The sequence below is a fragment of the Phyllopteryx taeniolatus genome, chromosome 6 (genome assembly GCF_024500385.1).
Source record: "Phyllopteryx taeniolatus isolate TA_2022b chromosome 6, UOR_Ptae_1.2, whole genome shotgun sequence".
NCBI classification, from domain to species: Eukaryota; Metazoa; Chordata; class Actinopteri; order Syngnathiformes; family Syngnathidae; genus Phyllopteryx; species Phyllopteryx taeniolatus.
Window position 1 is genome coordinate 1,192,196 of NC_084507.1, and position 23,709 is coordinate 1,215,904.

General features: G+C 41.8%; 2 protein-coding genes across 11 annotated transcripts in view; both read right to left on the reverse strand.

Annotated features, from left to right (window-relative positions):
* Positions 1-7,441, reverse strand: part of tcaim (T cell activation inhibitor, mitochondrial) — a 33,926-nt gene extending 26,485 nt beyond the window's left edge. For 2 of the 8 annotated variants that reach the window (XR_009788804.1, XM_061775413.1), the window contains exons 1-3: positions 7,154-7,441; positions 5,301-5,402; positions 4,568-4,700 (exon numbers count right to left, since the gene is read on the reverse strand). Coding sequence is in view for 6 of the 8 variants with exons in the window: in XM_061775413.1 (XP_061631397.1) it covers positions 4,568-4,700; positions 5,301-5,335 (168 nt within the window). In the remaining 2 variants the exon portion in view is untranslated. Of the gene's footprint in view, positions 1-4,567; positions 4,701-5,300; positions 5,403-5,702; positions 6,102-7,013 lie in introns of those variants that run through there. The other 6 variants (XM_061775416.1, XM_061775417.1, XM_061775415.1 and 3 more) reach the window with 6 other exon arrangements.
* A 106-nt stretch (positions 7,442-7,547) lies between these two features.
* gpd1l (glycerol-3-phosphate dehydrogenase 1 like) lies at positions 7,548-22,493 on the reverse strand. 3 transcript variants are annotated; one of them, XM_061775422.1, is made up of 9 exons: positions 22,354-22,493; positions 22,048-22,265; positions 21,472-21,649; positions 18,305-18,445; positions 16,185-16,323; positions 15,257-15,369; positions 11,001-11,237; positions 10,764-10,870; positions 7,548-9,676 (listed from the first exon to the last, which is right to left on the reverse strand). In XM_061775422.1, the coding sequence occupies exons 2-9, from the start codon at positions 22,089-22,091 to the stop codon at positions 9,580-9,582; spliced, it is 1,056 nt and encodes a 351-aa protein (XP_061631406.1). In that variant the 5' UTR covers positions 22,092-22,265; positions 22,354-22,493; the 3' UTR covers positions 7,548-9,579. The 3 variants fall into 3 exon arrangements, with proteins under 3 accessions (XP_061631406.1, XP_061631405.1, XP_061631407.1); XM_061775421.1 differs by having other exon boundaries at positions 22,048-22,474; XM_061775423.1 differs by lacking the exon at positions 22,354-22,493 and having other exon boundaries at positions 21,938-22,064.
* Between the last annotated feature and the right edge of the window lie 1,216 nt (positions 22,494-23,709).

A 23,709-nucleotide genomic window follows, 5' to 3' on the forward strand; every position in this document is an offset into this window, starting at 1 on the left:
TTGAAAAAGACGTGAAGAGAAATTTTATCTTGTAGTAGCTGTTTTTTTTCAAGACTGTGCAAGGGGCGGGCGGCACGGTGGCCGACTGGTTAGAGCGTCAGCCTCACAGTTCTGAGGTGCGGGGTTCAATCCCCGTCCCCGCCTGTGTGGAGTTTGCATGTTCTCCCCGTGCCTGCGTGGGTTTTCTCCGGGCACTCCGGTTTCCTCCCACATCCCAAAAACATGCATTAATTGGAGACTCTAAATTGCCCGTAGGCATGACTATGAGTGCGAATGGTTGTTTGTTTCTATGTGCCCTGCGACTGGCTGGCAACCAGTTCAGGGTGTACCCCGCCTCCTGCCCGATGACAGCTGGGATAGGCTCCAGCACGCCCGCGACCCTAGTGAGGAGAAGCGGCTCAGAAAATGGATGGATGGATGTGCAAGGGGCGCCGCCATGTTTTTCGTCTTCGGAAATCACACAATCTCTCGCGTTGTCACAGCATGCTCCCATCTCCCGACACTCTCCAAAAATGCCCCTCTATGACAAGAAATCCAGACCTCCAGACCTGTTCAATCAAGAAATCACTGAAAAGGAACCTGTCCCGACAAAATCTAGTGGGACAAAAGATCTAAAAAAAACTGCAACAAAATCACATCATCCAAAGAAGTTACAGAACAATTGAGAAATAAAGTAATTGACATCTATCAATTTGGAAAGGGTTAAATAAAATAAAAAGTTATTTCTAAAGCTTTAGGATTCCAGTGAACCATAGGGAGATGCCATTATCCTTACATGGAGAACGTTGGAACAGTGATGAACCTTCCCAGGAGTGGCCGGCCTGCAAAGATTAGACTTTACACCGATCTGATCGGCTTGATCGGTATCGGCTTTAATGTCATAATTCGCCGATTCGATCAATGACGTCACTGATCGGCTCCGCAAAAGATATTTACACCACATCGTCGTCGTATACAGTATATTTGAATCCAAAAGCTAGTTTATTTTTAGCCTTGTCGCATCTTTTACTATCACTGGGCTTTGTCAAATGAAACGCGACCGGATACACTCGTTACCACGGCCACGACAACAACAATGGAGCGCGCGTGTTTTGTGTTGGTCAAAAAAGAACAAAATGGGGAAAAACGTGTGGTGGTCACCGGTGCTCGGGAGAAGACGTTCGTTCAAGGATTGCTTGATATATGTTCCCATACTTTTAATATGATACGGCTCACAAGCAGCCACCAAAACGTTATGTAACCTAGCAAGGTAGTGCTCGCACTAACAGTTGTACGTAAACATGCCAGGATTCTGTTGAATTTATGCTCTAAAGTTTCAATGTGTGTGAAGTAATTTAATTACAATCAAGTAATTTAATTACAGCAAGTTAGCACCCATTATTTGTAATGTTGGTTTGACCTGACTGATTAGACTACATAACCTGACTAGAGAATATTTTTTAAGCTACTCAGTATACAGTACACAATTACATACAGTAAATGAACAAGTTTTGCTGTGCAACAGGAGACTTTGAAATACTCCCTCTGCTTATTTTAAAATATTTAAATTATTCTGATGTTTATTGAAAATGCAGCCGGACGAAGAAGGGTTTTATGGGACAGACATAGGGACAGAGCTGCCAAGGGAGACAGTTTAGATATTTGAACACAAGTAACATTCATCCATCCATCCACCCAGCTATCTTCTGGCGAAAAGCGGTGTACACCCTGAACTGGTCGCCAGCCAATCGCAGGGCACATATAAACAAACAACCATTCGCACTCACATTCACACCTACGGGCAAATTAGAGACTTCAATCAACCTACCAAGCATGTTTTTGGGATGTGGGAGGAAACCGGCGTGCCCGGAGAAAACCCACGCAGGCACAGGGAGAACATGCAAACGCCACACAGGCGGGGCTAAGATTTTAACCCATCCTCAGAACTGTGAGGCAGATGTGCTAACCAGTCGGTCACCTTGCCGCACAAGTAACATTACAACAGTTATTTGTAGATTTGGGGTGGGGGGACACCCAGTGACGACATGCAATAACTAACCAAGAGAACCAGATGAGAGGACAGTAAAGGGCAGAACAGGATGTGGGAAAATGTGCAAGGCAGTGCTACTGTCGAGTGGTCCAGTGGGATTCTTTTTTTCGTGTCTCAACACCTGTAAAAACCTGTGAGTTGATATGTTAGTATAACCTGTGTTGTTGTTAGTGATCCCGGCACAAGTAATTAAAGTCTATAGTGTTTCTATTGAACTTATTAGTGAATGAACACCACATCACGTGCATGTTAGTCAACTGGTGTGCGGAGTTGCTGAGCCGGCACATCGAGGAAGGGTGAGCCCCCCCCACACACACACACACAAACAGGGGGAAAGGGGTGGGGCTGGGGGGGTCACCCACCGCTCAACCGGAGGGTTGGGGGGGGTCGAAGGCCCCAGGAGTCCTACCAAGAGAAATGTGAAAACCCACAACCCACCCTATTACTATGGTTACCAGGTCCCCGAATGACAACCATTATCCCTGTCCTTTGATTGTGTGTGGTGGGGTGTAGTGCATTAAAATTGGAGAAACTGGTGGGGGTGAGGCGAGATGGTCACAGGGGAATAATGACCAACCACCGTCACCCCCACCCAGGCCGACCAGCTCCCCAAAGGATATGCAAATGTATGTAGTGCATTAAAAATCTGCGGCAGAGAAGCATGGCCCGCCAGAGAGGAGGCCAGAGTAACAGCCCAGATGTGGCAGCACCCGGCCCGGCACCCGCCCCACCATACCTGGTGCCAGTCCCCCAGGGGACCCTGAATGAGATTTGAGTGTGCCCTATGTGCGGAGTATATATAGTGTGAGTCTTTAAAAATGTGCAGTGTGTGTGAAGTAAGAGGCTAGACTCCTGCGGGTCCGTCTGTGATTAATGGAACCATGAATTCTGCTCTTTAACAGAAAATCCTGAAGGATAATGCTCAGTCATCAGTTTGTGACCTCAAGCTGATGCGCACTTGGGTTCTACAGGATAACGATCCAAAACACACCAGCAAGTCAACTTCTGAAAGGCTTCAAAAACAAATTGAAGGTTTTAGGTGGCCTTGTCAAAGTCAAGATTTGAATCAGATTGAAATGCAGTGGCATGACCTTAAAAAGGCTGTTCATGCTCGAAAATCCTCAATTTTTGCTGAATTCAAACAATTCTGCAAGGAAGAGTGGGCCAAAATATCTCCATCGAAATGTGAAAGACTCATTGCCAGTTATGGAAAACACTTGATTTCAGTTGCTGTTGCTGAGCATGTCCCAACCAGTTATTAGGTTTAGGGGGCTATTACTTTTTCACACAGGCCCAGGTAACTATGAATATTTTTTTTTCCTTAATAAATGAAATCAATATTTAAAAACAGCATTTTTAGTTCACTTGGGTTATATTTGTCTGATAATCTTCAACATTAAAGGTGGGAAACTATGCAAAAATATAAGAATTTGAGAAGGGGGCCAATACTTCTTCATGGCACTGTATAATGGAACCAGCCTCCAGCAGCATGATGAGAAATACAATCGTTGAACAAATCCTTTGGTACGTCACTACATCTAGGAACCAATACAACACCTGTATCATGAAGTCTGTCTTCACAAAGGTTACTAAAATGTCACTCAGCAGTGTTCCACCACGGCATCATGATGCTCCTAATTTTATGGTTCCAGTCCTGGCTTGTTGGTGCCGGTGATGAGCATTACAGAGTGGGTGCTAACTGCCATACTAGCTATGTCACCTCAGCTCCATCTGTTTGGTCTTGTAGGTCACTGCCCAATTTGGACCCAATGCAAGCTAACCGAATTAATCATTAAACATTACTATTTGTGACTTTTTGCACCTTGCTGTTCAGTATTAACGACACTGAAATGGAATGGCAGGGCCAAGTCGTTCCACCAATATTCTGCATTCGGAGGTAGTATCAAGGTACGAACAGAGACGGAATGAAGCCTGTGTAAAAGACACACTAACGGGAAGTGATCGACTAGATTCAGTAGATCAGGCTGCAATGAAAAACGCTTGCTATATGCGGTAGTTGGCACAGACTTTGTATTGCTCATCGCCACTCACACTGCAAACGTGGAAATTTTTCAATAAATTTCCATGGGAATTTATGTTGGAGAATTTGGGAAATATTCTCAAGTGAACCTTTTTCATGGGAATTAACTGGAAATTGAGACTAATTTAATGTAAAGGTCCAGTAAAATATTTAAGCACTGTTCTGATGAAGCAATTGAGTGCCAATGAGCTTCTTTACATAGATGCCATTAAGGTAGTTGTTTTTTTTATTTGCACAATAAATTAATTCAAGGAAAGCGAAAGAAATATGTATAAGATTGTTTTTTTCCCCCCAATATTAGTGAACCTTGACCCATTTTCTTACAATTGTGGGGATTGCCACGCTTCAAAGTTAGAGAACATCTGAATTAGATCATCAAGATTATACCTTAAATTACACGAGGGCACATAAGTCTAATAAGTAAATCACTATGAATTTGTTGCATAATCAAAGCAACTAAAAATTGTGTATGAATGACTTCACAATTGTAGACTTACCCGTTCCCTGGGATATTGACCAAAGAAGTCAGGATGGACAGCAAAGTAAAATGGCCTTAGAGCATTGACAGCGTCTGCTCCAGACAGAGCTCTCTGCAGGAATAAATGTGTGGCTACATGTTTTCTTTCTACTCTACAGAAAAAAAGATGCACAGAACAACTTTTTCAACAAGTGGCATAGCAATACCGAACACAAATTACAAATACTGTTTGTCAACTGGCTTTGTTTTCCACATAATCACATGAACCATATAAATAATGGATGGATACTGTGTATTTTAAAATGAGCTCCATCAGAGAAAGTCAAAACAAAGGTAAGGGAGAAAAGACCCACAAACAAACAACAACTGAAGGTGGCTACTTGTGTGTCCATGGGTGATGTCCATAGGTTTCAAGTATTAAAAAAATTTAACAATTAATGTGTTAAGCCCTGAACAAAATACATGAACTCTGCATAAAATGTATCTAATTCATTTTATGCAGAGTTCAATGGTACATGGCATGCCATGCGTCGGTGAATCCGCTTATGTTTAAGATTAAAATCGACAATCGAATCTTGTTTTATTTCAAAGCCATACAAGTTTATGCAATATATCTATAATCTTGACATAATTATAGTTCATGGAGCTCTGGAGTTAAAAGCCACCAGTTGTTTTGCCCTATCCTTATCATCTCATTCGCATTTTTGTTGTTCTAGAGCTACAGCTGAGTAGTCCACCACACTCAAAGTTACCTGATGGTACAGCGCAGGAGACAGTGGACAGACATGGCTGATGCTGTACGTTGCACAAATGAACTTCAGCTCATGACCTCAGCAATCGCTCCATCAGCAGTCCTGCCGTCAGAAGTGACAATACAGTGAATATTAAAAGTCTACACATCCCTGTTCAAAACTCCAGGTTTTTGTTATATAAAAAAATTAGAGCATTCATTCATTTTCCATACTGCTTCTCCTCACAAGGGTCACGGGCGTGCTGGAGAATATCCCAGCGATTTTTGGGCGAGCGGCGGGGTACACCCTGAACTGGTCGCCAGCCAATTGCAGGGCACATATATAAAAAAAATATATAATAATAATAATAATAATTCTTCACATTCACACCTACAGGCAATTTAGTGTCTTTAATCAACCTACCATGCATGTTTTTGGGATGTGGAAGGAAACCGGAGTACCCGGAGCAAACCTGCAAACGCCACACAGGCGAGGCCAGATTTGAACCAGAGTCCTCAGAACTGTGAGGCAGATGGACACCGTCCCGCTCAAAAAAGATAAATCATTTCAAAACTTTTCTCACCATTAATGTGGCCAATAACCTGTATAACTCAACTGGAAAAAAAAAAGAATAATGTGGCTGCACAAGTGTGCACAATTATGGATGTGGCTCTGTTCAGAATTAACCACACATTAAAACTCATGGGACTCAGCACACACTTGCCACCATTTAAAGTGCCTCTGATGAACAAAAAAAATTAAGTTTAGCTGTTCTAGTAGTCTTTTTCTGACACTTTTGTAGTCATATCTTACAGCACAAGCATTTCTTACTTCTTCATATATATCTGGGCTATGGGGTTCATATATGCCAAGACTGGGGTTATCTTAAAAGGAAAAACATTCAAGCCCGGCAACACTTTGCAAAAGTGTCACTGAAGTCACTTAAAGTCTTCCAAATGCATGTGGGGAAATGCGTTACGGTCTCACGAAACCAATGTTGAACTTTGTGGCCATAATATGGTGCAAACACAAATGCTCATCACGAAAAGGCAGACATGCAAACACCAAAGGCATGAAAAAGGTGACAAAAAAACCAAAAACATTGTAGGGGGCAGGGGGGTCTGAGGATGCCCCGGACCCCCGCAGAGAATGTTTTTGATTTTAACATAAATTAAGCAGTCTGGAAGACAATAAAGCAAAATAAACACATTTTCCTCATGCAGAAAATCATTTATTTACACTGCTCAAGTACATGTTGATGTACAAATTATGATTACAATTCAATTTGCCTAATTTCTTTGCTTTTTTTGTTTTGGCCTCCAACTTGAACCAAGCCCATCTCCACCTGCACCTGATGCCAGCTTCAAGCTGTTCCACATGAATAGCATAGTAGAAGAAAAAGGCACAATGACGTTTTAACGTTCCCCCCCAACTGCTAGTGCCACTTTTGTCCTGCTAGCATGCACAGTCACAGTCGCTCTACTAGTACGCCTCAAATGGCAACCAGTATGTTTAGTAATCATGGCATCGACAAGGAGATGACAGTCGGACATAAACAACGTTTGACATGGACGTTATTTTCTTAAACATTCTCACAATGCACGCCAGTAAAAACAGCATTATGTAATAAGTGCAACCGTCATTCCGGTTGTTTGCTGCGTTACAGAAATAAATGCCTCAAATAAATCATAGCTCCAATATGGTTCAATAACACGCCTAGCTGTGAGAACATACCATTTCATCCTGTTGTTACTAAATAAGACACATTTAATGGTAGTAGTAAATTTGCCACTGACAGTTTAGGAGGAAAGTACTGTTGTGTTCACAGCAGCAGATACGAGCTTGCCTTGCCTGGTGCTTTTAGCTTGCCTTGCCTGGTGCTGATATTAGCTTCAGCTTGCCTTGCCTGGTGCTGATATTAGCTTCAGCTTGCCTTGCCTGGTGCTGATATTAGCTTTAGCTGCCTGCCTGGTGCCTCAGTCTTCGGTTTCTTCTACGGCGAAATAATCGTCCTTTATTGACATCAGCTGGACTGGAGTACCGCCATACAGTGATACAGCACTGCACTGCATTAACGTTTCTGTGGACAAGTAAAAAGTATTTGAATTTCAATTTTTTTTATTTTATTGAAGAAACAGTTTCTATTTATCCATTTTCCCCCCCGATGTCGACCTCTTTGTTAAAGTAGGCTACAATAAAATAAGGATGATGATAAGGCAATAAATGCTGAGTGGGATACTGTAGTGGGAAAAAAAACCTACTCTTGACTGAATATTTATTTTTCAGTTTATTTAAATAAAAAAAACAACTTCTGAATAAGTTCACCGTGATCCTGAACAAGCAATACAGTATTGTATATGAAATGGATGGATGACAGTTTCATGTTGGTCAGTCCTTGAGAATGTGGGAAATCATGTACAAAATGGATCAAAATAACTAACAGAAATCCTGGAAAGCAGGGGTGCCAAACTCATTTTCAACACAGGCCACATCATGGTATTGTTTCCTTCAGAGGGCCATTATGGCGGTGAAAATCATATGCAATCACAATAACCTCATCATATTATTACATATACACAATTGCGCCTGCATTTCATTGTTATATATAATTTTAAACAAACTGAATTTGAATTCAGAAGTTAAGGAAAAGAGTGACAACCACATATAAATACGACTGCTCAATTTATGTTAAGAGATTTTGGGAAAAAATGCTCAATTCATCAATCAAAAGTGAAGAATAATAGCAATTTCAGTACAGCTTTTCTGCCAAAATGAAAAACACCAAAATCCATTTTGCAAGAAAAACCACGCAGACAAACTTTATTTGCTTTAGTGGGCCACATAATAATGTGGCAGGCAAAACTTGACAAATGCTGTAAAGGAAGGAATCTGTTGTGGATATTACTACATGTTTAATGGGACATATGTATATATTATTATTATTCAAATCAAATGAGTTGTAGTAAAAAAAGAAAGTCATTAGCCCACAAGAGTAACCAAAATAAACAAGTGATAACTTGTAAATTTTAGCACATCCTGGGAAACTACTGAAAACACAAACAACAAAAAATGTGTCAGAACATTTCTGTAACAGAGGCTTAATCTAACTCAAGTAACAGTAGTTACATGATTATTTTAATGACAACGCTCAGATAAAAAGTATTAGGAAAGCCAGATCCCAGAAACTTATTCATGGGATGCAATCAGGACCACACTTCTCATATTATACCTTTATTGTTTTCTCTGTTGTTAAGATGCATTTTAAGATACGCAACATTGAAACACTGATTTCCTGAGTAGCAGTAAAGGCATAAAGAGACAAAAATCATACATATCGCATTCTAAATTAAAATGGCTTAGTTGTTGTTATTCAGTCCAGGACATAAAATAAATCCATAAGACAACTACGTACCATCGGTCTGGCAGTGGAATAACAGCTGGTGTTTTAGTGGTCATGAGCATACATACATTACCACCACTGTTACTGACTCACAATTCTGTCAAACAAGCTTTAAACATAAATTTGGGAGTGAGTGCAAATTATTGTGAAAGCTTTAAGGTGAGAATGCCTTCTTGCAAAACAAGCTTGAAACGTTTCATTCAGTCAATGAATCAAAGAGTGAATTTTTTAAATTTATTTTTATTTATTTATTTTTTTAACAGCTTTAATCCAGACCTGAGAATTTGGGGATTGTAGTGGAAGAGATATGTGATAATGCTGACAAATTGTCCTGGAAAAAATAATAATAATAATAATAAAAACCTCAAGGGTCTAAGCAAAAGTGGGTTAGTATAGCGCAATGAATGCTCACACATCTTGCAACAATAACATGAATCTTACTGCAACAAACTGACAAAGACATTTGCATTGTTGTTGTTTTTTTAATTCTTCCTGATATCCCTTATAAATGCACAAATGATTCTGTAATAAAATGTGTAGAAAATGTTTATTATAAAAAGAAGTCAATCTCTTAAAAAAAACTAAAAAGCAAACCACATCTGTAGGAGTAATTTGGTGATTTGTTGGTCAAGTTTAGTAAATATGTGGTCATGCTATCCTCTCGCTCTGTTACTGCCTTTAGTCTATGTGTACACTTCTTTGTAAGCTTAATATAGCTTGGGTAAGTACACTGGAATATACACGATTTGATCCATTTACAAAGCCCGTCAATAGAGTGGCCATTTTGACCAGTGATTCACGTTACTTGCCCTGTAGCATAACATAAAAAGGACAGTGTTTTTTATCATGCTCAAGAAAGAAATGATTAGCAGGAAAATATCCTGACTTGTCCATCCCGTATCACATGTGCTCTGGGTGGCTCTGCAGACAAGAGATCATCTCCTGGACTGGTTTCCCCTCAAAACAAATATGATAGACTGCTGAAAAAAGAGGAAACCTGGAGAGAGGAAAATAGAGTGTTAGATTGGATATCTGAAGGGGAAGGAAAAACAGTAATAGTGGATAGTCAATAGTCTTAAATTTTCTCCAAAATGGACGGGGAACCTTATAATGCGTTTGCACCGAGTTCCAAAATCTGTAAATGTTGTTGTGTGACTTTGATGAACGCTGAGCTTGACTGACTGGGAGCATTTCTTGCCGACACGCTGCTTATATAGAGGAAAGGCAGACGTGACTGAGGACAGCATGCGGATGTTAAAGGAGAAAGGGTGCGCGCGACAGAGGACGCTAAAGGCACGCCCCCAGTAGGTATATAGCGCAGGTATGTGCATTGTGCAAAACAACATCGGTTTGGCTAAGGACCCACGAAAATTGCACCTACGAAGAGACACGCTTTTACGAAGCACAGTTTAAACTGCAAGCTATCAGTTACGCGGAGGAACATGGGAATCGAGCAGCCGCGAAAGAATTCAAGATCAACGAATCCATGGTTCGCAAGTGGAGGAAGCAGGAAAACGAGCTTCGCCAAGTCAAGAAGACGAAGCGCCGGGCAAGTTACGCCACCATATTTGAATCGGTTGTGGATGCCTGGGCTAAGGTATCTGCTTTGACTGTTGTCTCCGAGCTTTCGCGAAAGCCGGCATCATTGCTGAACAGCCCCCCGGCAACGAGACTGACTCCGACAATGACAAGGGAGAACCCGGCATGTTTGATGGAGAACTTGCCCAGCTGTTCATTTCGGATACAGAAGATGAGGCCTTTGATGGATTTGTGGATGAGGATTGATAAAAAAATAACGTGAGTACATTGTTAAATACTTCAATAAAGTACAACCAAACTCAGTTTTGCTCCCGCTGCCTTTTTAAAAACATACGCTAGCATACATGCTAGCGTATGTTTTAAGCTAGTGTATGTTTTACCATGCCTGCGCCCATTAATACGGTGCGCCTTATGTATGTGTTAAATACAGAAATAGACCCCGTAACTGTGACTGTGCCTTTTAATACGGTACTTAATTAAATGATCAAATTTGCAAGGGACACTTCAATACAGATGGTTGGTAAAGAAAAAAGATGAACACTGACTTGTCCACCAGACCCTTCTGCTTGAGTATGTTGTAAACCTCAGCTGAGGTAGCAGGACCCTGGAGCTTCTGACCATTCAACATCTCCTTCTCCAGCTCCTCAATGCTCTTGGGAGGTGTGGTGGGTGTGGGAAACACAGATTAAAGTCATTCATTACTTTTACTTCAAACACTCAAAAGAAAATTTGAACGTGAGATTGTGTGTCCAGTATCTACCAGTTTTATGGTGTCTACCTACCTTCCCCGAGGTGGCAAAGGCCTCCGCCACCCGTCGATTTCGGCCACCGTAGCAGGTCGTAATAAGGTCACCTACACCACAGCTCTCGAGGAAGGTTGCTGTGGAAACGGTGTCATCCTTAGAGAAGAGTTTGGCGAACGCTATCATTTCCATCAGGCCCAGACGTATCACAGCCGCCTTTGTGTTGTCACCACAACGCATCCCATCGCAGAAACCTGCACCCACTGCCACAATGTTCTGACCCAGATGAGAAGACAAATAGTTTTCTGATTAGTTTACAGTACCATGATGTAATCAACCTTTTTCTTCAGAGCAGTATGGAATTTTCTTGCAAAACAAAGAAGAATTACAAAAAGATGTGAATATGCCCGTCCAGTTAAAAAATATGTTGAATCCAGTTCACATTCTATGCCTTAAACCCTTCTATGCATTTTAACTTTTTGGTTTGATTCAGTTTTAAGTAGTTTTATCACTTAATACATCCAGAATGTTGTTGTAGCGTTGTATCATTGTACCATTGTACCATTGACCTGACAATAGAGTGGAGAAGGACAGGCAGTCAGAGCCTTTTCCACTTCGTTCATTAGGGTGGTAATAATGATAGATCTGGTGGAGACAGTGGTGGCCACAGACCTTTTCCCTCTTTTCATCCTTAATAACTTTGCATTTTTACTAGCCAAAAGATGTGGAAAGAGGTGGTATCACAGCCCACGGAGGTTTGTCAGGTGCAGTTCCTCTACATCCATGGCACGTGCCATGGACAGAATGTTTGCCGTATCACACACAAACAATCGAGTGTGGGTATAGATACACACGTGAACAAAATTGTTGGTACCTCTCTGTTGATGAAAAAAACCACAGTGGTCACAGAAATAACTTGAATCTGACAAAAAGTAATAATTTTTTTTAATGAAAATCAGACATTGGCTTTGGAATTGTGGTTCAACAGAATTATTTTAAAAAACAAACTCATGAAACAGTCCTGGACAAAAATTATGGTACCCTTAACTTGATATTTTGTTGCATACACTTTTGAGGCAATCACTGCAATCAAACAATTTTTGTAACTTTCAATGAGACTTTTGCACCTCTCAGCATGTATTTTGACCCAGTCTTCATCAGAATCATCTTTATTTGCCAAGTATGTCCAAAACACACAAGGAACTTTGTCTCCGGTAGTTGGAGCCGCTCTAGTACAACAGAACAATTTACAGAACACTTTGGAGACAGAGACATTGACAAAAAACAATTGTGCAAAAAGATGCAGAGTCCTCTAGCACTTAGAGAAGTTCGAATGACTAATATTGCAATATACCGGTGCAATGACCATTGTGCAAGGGGCGCTGAGACTTCAAGGAGTGTATGCGGTTTAAAGTGACGAGTAGTGCGATAATCTGGGACAATGTTGGTTGTGCAAATGTTACAGATACTCTTCAATCAATGTGCAAATGGAACAGATGCTACTCTGGCATGAGTGGCCAGTATATGCAAATAGTGCAGCATGGCGAGACAACTACAGTGAGTGCACGAGTAATACATAATTGGCCCCACAGAAATGTGACAACGAACTCAAGTCAAACAAATTGCCAGCTTGTTGTAATGGAATTATAGGTTAGGTGTTTAAGAAGTTGATCGCAAGAGGGAAGAAGCTGTTGGAATGTCTACTAGTTCTAGTTTGCATTGATCGGTAGCGCCTACCTGAGGGAAGGAGCTGGAAGAGCTGGTGACTGGGGTGCGGAGGGTCAGAGAGGATTTTGCACGCCCTTGTCTTAGTTCTGGCAGCGTGCAAGTCCTCAATGCTGGGTAGGGGGGTACCGACAATCCTTTCAGCAGTTTTGATTGTCCGTTGCAATCGGAGTTTGTCCTTTTTTGTAGCAGCACCAAACCAGACATGAGCAAACTGCTCCAGTTGTCTCACGTTTGAAGGGTGCTTTCTCCAAACGGCATCTTGGGTGTTTGTAACTGTGTGTTTTGTGTCACTATCCTGTTGCAAGACCCATGACCTGCGACTGAGACCAAGCTTTCTGACACTGGACAGCACATTTCTCTCTAGAATACCTTGATCGTCTTGAGATTTTATTATACCCTGCACAGATTTAAGACACCCTGTGCCAGATGTAGCGATGCAGCCCCAGAACATAACAGAGCCTCATCCATGTTTCACAGTAGGGACAGTGTTCTTTTCTTGGTATGCTAAATTTTTTGCATCTGCGAGCCTAGTGCTGATGTGCCTTGCCCAAAAGGTCCAGTTTTGTCTCATCTGTCCATCGGACATTCTCCCACTGCCTTGTCAACATGCAGTTTGGCAAATTCCAGTCTTGCTTTTTTATGAATCACTTTCAACAGTGATGTCCACCTTGAACATCTCCCATAGAGTCCACTTTGGCTCAAACAACGACAGATTGTGCTATCTGACACTGATATACCTTGACCTTGGAGTTCAACTTTACCATTCATATTACCCAGCTCTTCAATTTGTAATCAATGTTCTTCCTGTTGTCAGGTCCAAGGAGGTTGGCTACAGACCCGTGGATCTAATATTTTTGAATAAATATGTACAACTGTAGTCACAAGAACAGCAAGCTGCTTGCAGATGGTCTTATAGCCTTTATCATTAACGTGCTTGTCCATAATTTTCTCTCTTTTCACTCTGGTCCATGTTTAGTGTGGTACACAACATGTCACCAATCAGCACAGTGGTTACTTGTCACCGTTTAAAAAGGCCGACTGACCGATTACAAGTTTGAAGACACCTGTGATGCTAATCGAAGGACACACCTTGTTTTAACATGTGCCTATCGTCAAATTATTTTCAATCTTTTCTAGAGGTTCCATCATTTTTGTCCAGGCCTGTTTCATGAGTTTGTTTTTTAAAATAATTATGTTGAACCATAATTCAAAAGCAATGTCAGATAGTCATTGTTTATAACAACAACTTTGTCCACTTGGTCCTTGGATATATTGAAGTCACCATTGGTTTTCACCAGCTCATACGGTATTTAATAAGAGTATCCGCCAACCTTGTCTGTTGTCACACCGCCCAAGAGAGCGAGGCTGCATGGTTGGGGGTAGAACCGGTACAATGGAAAAGGGGCAAAAGCCATTTTTAGTTCAGGGGCCACATTCACTCCAATTTGATTTCAAATGGGCCAGGGCAGTATTTGTGGCCTAATAAGCTTTAAATAACGACTATTCCATAATGCTACCATTATTTTTGTGCAAATACGTACAAGTACAGTCTGAAAATACAGAAAATCCACATCTGAATAATGTCTTGTTGTAAATCATACGAGCAATCTGAAATTTCTAAACAAAAATGTGTGCAATTTTAACAATATCATGAATCAGTTTTTCATTTACACATGGGCCACTTACAGATCACAGTGGATCTATATGTACCCATTGTAAAACAAGATCTAGAAAACATTTTAAATTTCCATAATTTCCACAATAATCTGGAAATCTTGACAACTTCAACTGACTAATCACACCCTATAAACCAAAGTAGAAACTTTGCAGAAAGAGTGTGCAGTTATCCCCTGCCTTGTAAATGTACACATAAAAATACATACAAGACGTGTTAGTGGACACACAAAAGGGTAGGTAGTATTATTTCATCATTTTCACAGTAATGTAGTATCAGTGCGACCTCAATTGGAAAACAGCAACAACAGCTTATTATATTTTTTTTAGAATGCAGTTAGTGTGTTCTCTTAAGTTTAAGACTGCAAAAATCATCAATACAGGCCAGATTGGACACCCTGATGGGCCGGTTCTGGCTCGCGGGTCGCATTCCTTATGACATTCCTTATCTAAGCACTACTGATGCCCTGATCCAGATCCAGGAAGGGATTCACCCAGGAGACCATCTTTCAGATCATCACGAACATACAGGCATGTGGAGGCCATACATGCGACTGTCTCAAGTAAATTCACAGATGTTGGATTAGCCCGTGCTCTCCTTTTTGATGATGCAATGCATTGCCCAGTGTCTGATTGAATAGGGTCCAGACTACAGCTATAGATATTGGATGGACAGAGTGGGGAAACACTAAGGCTGTTGTCACATTTTTCAAACAAACTCAGAGCCATTAGTCAGCGTATGTGAACACTGCAAAAGACCAGACCCCTACAGACCCCTCGGAAATGAGATCACCTTTTGAGGTCGTACAGTAGTGGATCAGTTGATCTAAGTCATTATTTTGAAATATAACTGCACCTGAATGTCTGAGGACTTGTAACAAAATTATGTGTACCTTCAGAGCTCCACACAACTCCACGGTATCTGCATCATCCACCACTGTGATCCGAAAGTTGGGAGTCTGCAGGAGCTCCTTGAATAGTAGACCATTCTCCAGAATTTTACTGCCTGCAAGTGTATTAGTATACACAAAGACATCTACAATGAAATTACCTTTTTAAAAATTACAACACAGATCAGGTATTTCCAAGAAGAGTCTTGTATCTTTTGATTGTCCTGAATTAAAAGTCAGCTTTAAAACACCTTAACACATCGAATGCTGGGCTTACACCTAACAATTTTCACAGTCACAGACTAAAAACTGAAAGTCAGAAGGAAATATAGTCACAGCACGCTCCCATCATCTCAATCCTTTAGTATAAAGTAGTAATCTCAGCTGTTTTAGATCAGTCCTAGTCTTGGCCTCACGACAATATCAAACGTGTTTGATATTATTGGGGGCTAGGGGGGTGGCATTAGGTCCCTGCGGCCTCCTCTGGCTGGGCGGTTTTTGGGGCGCCTTGGTGGGGCCGGTGGACCGCTCTGTCAAAGGTTTTAGAACACGGCAATTTTTTTCCAGGTTTATATTTTTCTATTAAAACTATTTCAAGTCCAATGAACAGCCACACAGTTATGGAAACTTCCATAACAGAGTTGGAAGAACTTTCTGGAGAATACTTGATTTTCATTTTGGAGATAATGCCACAATTGTGTTCAGCTGTTACATCTGTGCAAAGTGGCTTCTTCAATGTGTCAAAGGTTTAGAATATGTTTTTGTTGGATACATGATTCCATGATTTCTTTTGTAACTTGAATAGTTTATTTGTTCCGTGCTTTCATTTAAGAGTAAGATGAGAAATTTAAAACTGCATACATTTCAATTTTTTTTAAAAAGCTGGTAAAATGTTCTAAAACCTCTAACCGGGAGGGGATGTTCTGCTTACCAATCGTGGTTTCACAGAACTTCTCAGCTGCAACTTCGTTGGCAATGTTTGCACCCATGAGAACACTGACATCAATGCCCATCTTCTCTCTAATGATGTCAGAGATCAGCTTGAGGCCCTCAGGACCTTCATCTATCCCCTGAGAGAAGAGAAAATGAAGGGGATGTGTCCCATTCCTCATAAAGCATGAGTATAGCATATCAGACAAATTGAGCTACGTAATATATTTTTTCTTGTTGAGAGAGACTTCAAAAACTTGCCTATATAAGTGTAATGGGAGTAAAAACACAGCTGTGTCCTAGTGGTGGTGTTGCACAGTCGTGCAGCACCCACTGGAAATAGTCACACACTATAAATCTGCCTCTCCCTCTAATAATGACTCTGTCCAAATTTTTTCATCAGCTTTCTAACCTGGATAGTGCAAAGAATTTGCTCTCTTTCACACACGCGTGCGCGCTCGCACACACACACACACACCCACCTTGTTTGGCTAAGTGTTGTCGTGGCTTTCATCTCAGATTCAATCATCAGTGCAGCAGTGAAAATATAGATAATAGCTCAAACAAGTCTTGATCAGAATGTAGGCAGCCTGTCACATCAGAGAGCAATTATGATTTAAAAAAATTTTTTTTGTTAAGCCTGCAGATTTATATGCACACAACAAAATCTGTTGAATGGCTAACTTAATTAGATATTATGGAATGAGTATCTACTGTCCAGTGCTGTTTCTTCATCGTTTCTAAATTTTGTTTGGGTACTTAATTTTCTTTTTAGAAAAAAAATGTAATATTTTTTTTGTTTTGTCCAAACACCCACATCATTATGACAATGATATCCAATACAAGAGCTGCCGCTAGGATTTTGCCGACACAGAGGTAATAAAGCTTAGGTTTGATCAGCACTTTTAGTATTAGGGTGTTGTAGGTTCCAGCAATGTAAAACTTCACTGCATCCTGACAGCTGTGTCTAATATTTCAGATACACACAACTATTAATAACAACTCTCTGTATAATGCAGTAGAGTTCTACACCACTGAAAACTACAATCTACAATCTCAAAAGAGATTTCATCTGATCATTTAAAGCAGGGGTGTCAAACTCATTTTTATCACGGGCCACATCGTAGTTATCGTTTCCTTCAGAGGGCCGTTATGACTGTGAACCCATATAAATATATGATCGCTGCATATTATAACATATACACAACAAATTGATTCATAACTAGTTTTGAAATCATTTAAAAACTGTTCAACTATTATTACTTTAAAGGGGGGATTGGCAAAAAAAAGCTTAGTCTTTTTAAAAGACAATTAGCAATTTTGTCATTTTAGCAAGAAACGAAGTCGATGCACATGATTTACATTCGCGGGCCACATAAAATAATGTGACGGGCCGGATCCGGCCCTCAGGCCTTGAGTTTGACACCTGGTGATTTAAGGTTAGGCCATAGCTTACCATCAGTATAACAAATACTGGTGTTTTGAGGTTGCCACTAGAGTACTGTAATACAGTTCGATAATGACAGTATCAACAAAGTAATTTTGAAGCTGTTATTTGAAGCTGTTATTTTATTGTATAATTATTTATTTTTTTAAATTGATAATGCATCTACTACAATAAAGTCTTCATATCCCAAGTAAGATAACCACAGTCTTTTGGGTTCAATGCCCTAGAGAAATACAAACAAAATAATTTGAAATTGCTAAATATCTTGTATCAAAAACTGCAGACCCTGTTTTCCAACAGCATAACACATGTAGAGTAACTAGAGTTTTTGAGGACCTTGAGCGTATAGTATTTCTTGGTATTGATGGTTCACTTTTGTTTTCCCATTTCTAAACGTATGGGCACAGACTCTTTGCACACTTGTAACATATCCCTACAAATGGTAAAACGGCTGATTAGTCGGTCCACATCTTGTGTGAGAGCATCAGGACTTGTCTAGCAGTGTATGAAGTTAAAACTCACTCACTGGAATGTGCCAATCTAACACATCTTGCAACACCCCAAGTGGGTGGGTGGGTGGTGTTAATGTGCCGTAGTTTGAGCCAACTAGCCACTGTCAGTGTGAGGGCTAAACTCTTTGCAGTTTAGTATTAAAGAGGAATTATTACTATTACCTTAATGAGTGTGATTCCCCGAGCTTTGGCTGGAACACAGCCCACCATCTCCTCACACAGTTTCCTGATGAACTGGTGGGGCACCACAAACACCAGAAGGTCTGCTCCCTCTGCAGCATCACGGAGCTGAGGAACAGCAACCTGTCAGCGTAGAAAAGATACATATTCAAATGAATACCATGATATGATTTGGTGATTTAGTACATTTTCTGTGTCCTCCTTGTATGCGGTCTTTTTTTTTTTTTTTTAGTTTCTGTATCTTGGTGCTGCTCAAATATGTAAGTTTTCCCAGTGTGGGACGAATAAAGGTTATCTAAACTAATCTAATTTGAATGAGAATTGTTAGGGTAGGAGAGGAGGCACTCTGGGGAGAGATGACATTGTTCAGGATTGAGAGGGACACCTCAACTTGAAACACTGTAGCTGCATGTGAGTGATACCCATTGATTTTAAGTTGACAGGAGAGTGTAAAATAAAGCAGAGTAAACGAAATTGAAAAAAAAAAAAAAAAACACCCGGACTCACTCCTCATTATTCTCTGGGACTTTAACAAAGCTAAACTCAACCACGAACTCCCTAAATACAAGCAGCACATCGACTGTCCTACCAAGGAAAATAACATTTTGGACCAGTGCTATACTACGCTAATAAATGTGCCAAACCTCGTGCAGCACTGGGCTCGTCTGATCACTGCTTACTTCACTTAATACCGACATATAGGAAAGAACTTAAATGCGCGAAGCCTACAGTGAAAACAGTGAAAAAGTGGACCAATGAAGCAAAGATGGAACTTCAAAGCTGTTTAGACTGCACAGACTGGAGTGTCTTTGAAAATTCAGCTGGCAGCCTGGATGAATATACGGACACTGTCACATCCTATATCAGTTTCTGCGAAGAGGTTTGTGTACCAACAAAGTCATTTTGCACTTTCAACAACAACAAGCCGTGGTTCACTGCCAAATTTAAGCAGCTTCGCCAAGCTAAGGAGGGCGCATATCAAAGCGGGGACAGGGCCCTGTATAATCGCGCTCGAAACCTGCTGACTAAAGAAATTAACATTGCAAAGAGGAACTATGCAGCAAGGTTGGAAAAACAGTTTAGCGCTAACGACTCTAAATCAGTCTGGCATGCATTCCAATCGCTGACTAATTACAAGCGACGATCCCCCCAAGCTCAGAACAATAGCACACTAGCCAACGACTTGAACACCTTCTACTGCAGATTTGAAAAGGACACTTTCACACCCCACACCCACCCAGCCGCAACACCGACCACTATCACACCACCGACTTCTGCGTTAACCATCCGCGAACAGGATGTGAGACGCATCTTCAAACAACAAAAGATTAACAGAGCAGCAGGCCCAGACCATGTGTCCCCATCCTGCCTCAAAGTCTGCGCCGACCAGCTAGCTCCAGTCTTCACACAGATCTTCAATAGATCTCTGGAACTGTGCGGAGTACCATCCTGTTTCAAACGCTCCACCATCATTCCAGTCCCTAAGAAACCTACAATCTCGGGTCTAAATGACTACAGGCCTGTCGCCTTGACATCTGTGGTCATGAAGTCCTTTGAACGTCTCGTGCTGGACCACCTCAAGAGCGTCATAGGCCCCCTGCTGGACCCCCTGCAGTTTGCCTACCGAGTGAACAGGTCTGCGGATGATGCAGTCACCATGGGACTGCACTTGATCCTAGAACACCTCGACAGTGCAGGGACCTACGCGAGGATCCTCTTCGTGGACTTCAGCTCAGCGTTCAACACGATCATCCCTGAACTCCTTTCCTCCAAGCTTCTCCAGCTCAGTGTCTCACTTGCCATCTGCCAGTGGATTTACAGATTCCTGACGGGCAGGACACAGCAGGTGAGGCCACCTCATCTACACGCAGCATCAGCACTGGGGCGCCCCAAGTTGTGTCCTCTCTCCGCTGCTCTTCTCTCTCTACATGAACGACTGCACCTCAACGCACCCAGCTGTCAAACTCCTGAAGTTTGCAGATGACACCACTGACATCGGCCTCATCAAGGACGGTGACAAGTCTGCATATCGACAGGAAGTGGAGCGGCCGACACAACCTGGAGCTGAATACGCTCAAGACTGTTGAGATGATCATGGACTTCAGCAGGCATCCTTCGCCACAGCTGCCCCTCACGCTGTCCAGCTCCCTTGTGTCATCTGTCGAGACCTTCAAGTTCCTGGGAATTACAGTCTCTCAGGACCTGAAGTGGCCGATCAACATCATCTCCGTCCTCAAAAAGGCCCAGCAGAGGATGTACTTCCTGCGGCTTCTGAGAAAGCACGGCCTGCCACAGGAGCTGCTGAGGCAGTTCTACACAGCGGTCATCGAATCAGTCCCGTGTTCTTCCATCACAGTCTGGTTTGGTGCTGCTACAAAAAAGGACAAACTCCGACTGCAACGGACAATCAATGCTGAAAGGATTGTCAGTACCCCCACCCACCCTTGAGGACTTGCATGCTGCCAGAACTAAGACAAGAGCGTGCCAAATCCTCTCGGACCCTCCACATCCCGGTCACCAGCTCTTCCGGCTCCTTCCTTCAGGTAGGCGCTACAATCCAAACTAGAACTAGCAGACATTCCAACAGCTTCTTCCCTCTTTCAATCAACTTCTTAAACACCTAACCTACAATTCCATTGCAACATGCTGGCAATTATTTTTTCTTGAGTTTGTTGTCACACTTCTGTCAGGCCAATTATATATTACTCGTGCACTCACTGTAGTAGTCTCGCCATGCTGCACTATTTGCATATCTGTTGTTGACCAATACCGGCCACTCATGCCAGAGTAGCAACTGCTCCATTTGCACACTGATTGAGGAGTATCTGCAACATTTGCACAATCAACATTGTCCCAGATTATCGCACTACTCACTTGAAGTCTCGGCGCCCTTAGCACAATGGTGCGGACTATTGCAATATTAGTCATTCGAACTGCTCTAAGTGCTAGAGGACTCTGCATCTTTTTGCACAGTTGTAAAAAAAAAAAAAAAAAAAAAAAAAAAAAAAAAAAATGTACCGGCATTACCTCTGTCGATTGACTGTCTGTTGTTGTACTAGAGTGGCTCCAATTACCGGAGACAAATTCCTTGTGTGTTTTTTGGACATACTTGGCAAATAAAGATGATTCTGAAAAGACAATTGTCTTACCACATTATCAGGCAGTTTGTATCCTGGCAGGTACTTGACATTCTCATGCTCAGTGTTGATAATGTCAGTGAGCTTTCGACCATTAATATTTTCTTCAAACACCCACATCTTCACGGTGGTCGCAAAATGCTGCAATGACCTGGCATTATTTCCAATGATCCTGGCGATGGCTGAGCCCCTAGAAACAAAGCAGAGGGGAGTTTTGCCATTGGTTTAATTTACTCCATAACCCACTGCTACCCAAAGCTCTGGCAAAGAAGGAATGCCTATGCAGTATACATTAATATAGAGTATATGGCATAGTCTTTTAAAAAAATATATTTTCTGCAAATTTGGGTGTTACCACACACCTCGACTAATGCTTTTTAAGTACAGGTTGTAGTATCCGCCATCAGCTCAAAGGTACTTGTGTACTTCCTGTCACTGTTGATGATAATGCAATACATACCGTAAACTGCCCACTTACTTCAGTCAAGCTCCAATTGAAGAAAGCGAGCACTAAAGCGCTGAATCTAACGCCTTGAAAACAGTTTCTCGTCATCGCTGTCGCGCGATTCTCAAATCTTTCAAACTCACCAGTTTCCGGATCCGACGATGCACACTTTGAGCGGAGACGCCATGGTGGGGGATGCTGCTTGTGTTTAGCCACCCTTTAGAGTCCCCCCGCCCCCCGTGTTTATTTTAGAAACACCAGATGAGCCTCAAGTTGACGACAGTTGTCCAGCTTCCGCGGCGGCTGTTGGTTGGAGTGGAACCAGCACGGCGAAGGTCACGTGACCGACACATTCCCCGTGCTAGCATAACAGATGCTACCGTGTTAGCTGCTGCACAGGAAGCTTCCGCAATGCATTTGAAAACGTAACAATAACAAGAATCACTCACACGCTTGATTCGTGTAGTTTATTGCTCATTGGGAAGTGGTCTGTGCTTACATGACAACCCTCCAATGGTTGTCATATTTTTAAGGACTGCAGTATGCCAGCCGCCCCTAATTTTGATCATATTCGGCATTACGGTAATAAGTCGCCAACTCGCGGCGAAAGCCACTTTCAAAATAAAAGCCCCCCAATAATACGGACGTCAATGCTCTTCGGTGACGGAATGCAACCAGCAAGGTTAATGTTATTGGATCTTGAGATGCATTAAAAAAGCCTCGCATTCACACACACATTCATAAACCAATGGGCGACTGCTGCCATGCGAGGCGCTCCCAGGCCCACTGAGAGCAAATAAGGGTTCAGTGTCTTGCCCAAGGACACTTCGACATGCGGACAGTCGTAGCAGTTATTCGAACCTGTTCTACCTACTGAGCCAAAGCCACCCCAACATAATCCCATTGGTATCGCAAGAGAAGTCCAGATCTGTGTGACAGACCACCAAGGACTCTACTAAAAGAGGTTTGATGAAGATCTGATATTTCAAAATAAAAGTCTATGAAAACTGCATATTTTGCTTTCATTACCCCTGACTGAATAAACTCTCATTACAAGAAATCTATGAGATATCGCAACACTGGTACAGTTCTTGGAGACACTGCACAACCCCAGGTCTCCAGCAAAAGAGGTCCCACCCAAATATGATGTGGCATTTCAAATTAAAAGTCCCCTCAGCCCTGCATATTTCACTGTCACTACCACTGATTTAAAATAGTAATTTAAAAAAAATCTACGAGACATCGCAACACCGGTCCAGTTCCCGGGCACACTACACCACCCTAGGTCTCCACCAAAAGAGGGACCAATTTCAGGGGACTTTTATTTTGAAATGCCAAATCCGATTTGGTGTAGGACCACTTTTGTTGGCGACATGAGGTGGTGTAGTGTCCCCAGAACTGGACCGGTGTTGCGATATCTCATAGATTTCTTTTAATGAATATTTTAAATCTGTGGTAGTGACAGTGAAATTTTGAAGGTGGCTTTCGCCGCGAATTGGCGACTTATTACCGTAATGCCGAATGTGATCAAAATTAGGGGCGGCTGGCTTACTACTGCAGTCCTTAAAAATATGACAACCATTGGAGGGTTGTCATGTAAGCACAGACCACTTCCCAATGAGCAATAAACTACACGAATAAAGCGTGTGAGGGATTCTTGCTATTGTTACGTTTTCAAATGCATTGCGGAAGCTTCCCAAGCTTCCCAAATAAATGTAGCAATTATGACCAGTACTGTATTCATTTTACTGTATGGTATCCGTCAGCGTCTCCAACTGATGACGTCAAATATAGACTGCGGTCAA

Excerpts from the sequence above, each read along its gene's own strand:
- gpd1l (XM_061775422.1), bottom strand. The coding sequence starts at position 22,091 with ATGGCGTCTCCGCTCAAAGTGTGCATCGTCGGATCCGGAAACTG. Across the intron at positions 16,324-18,304 it reads GGGGAATCACACTCATTAAG|GGGATAGATGAAGGTCCTGA; the intron begins GTAATAGTAATA and ends CTCTTCTCTCAG. Across the intron at positions 9,677-10,763 it reads CAGAAGGGTCTGGTGGACAA|GTTTCCTCTTTTTTCAGCAG; the intron begins GTCAGTGTTCAT and ends TCCTCTCTCCAG.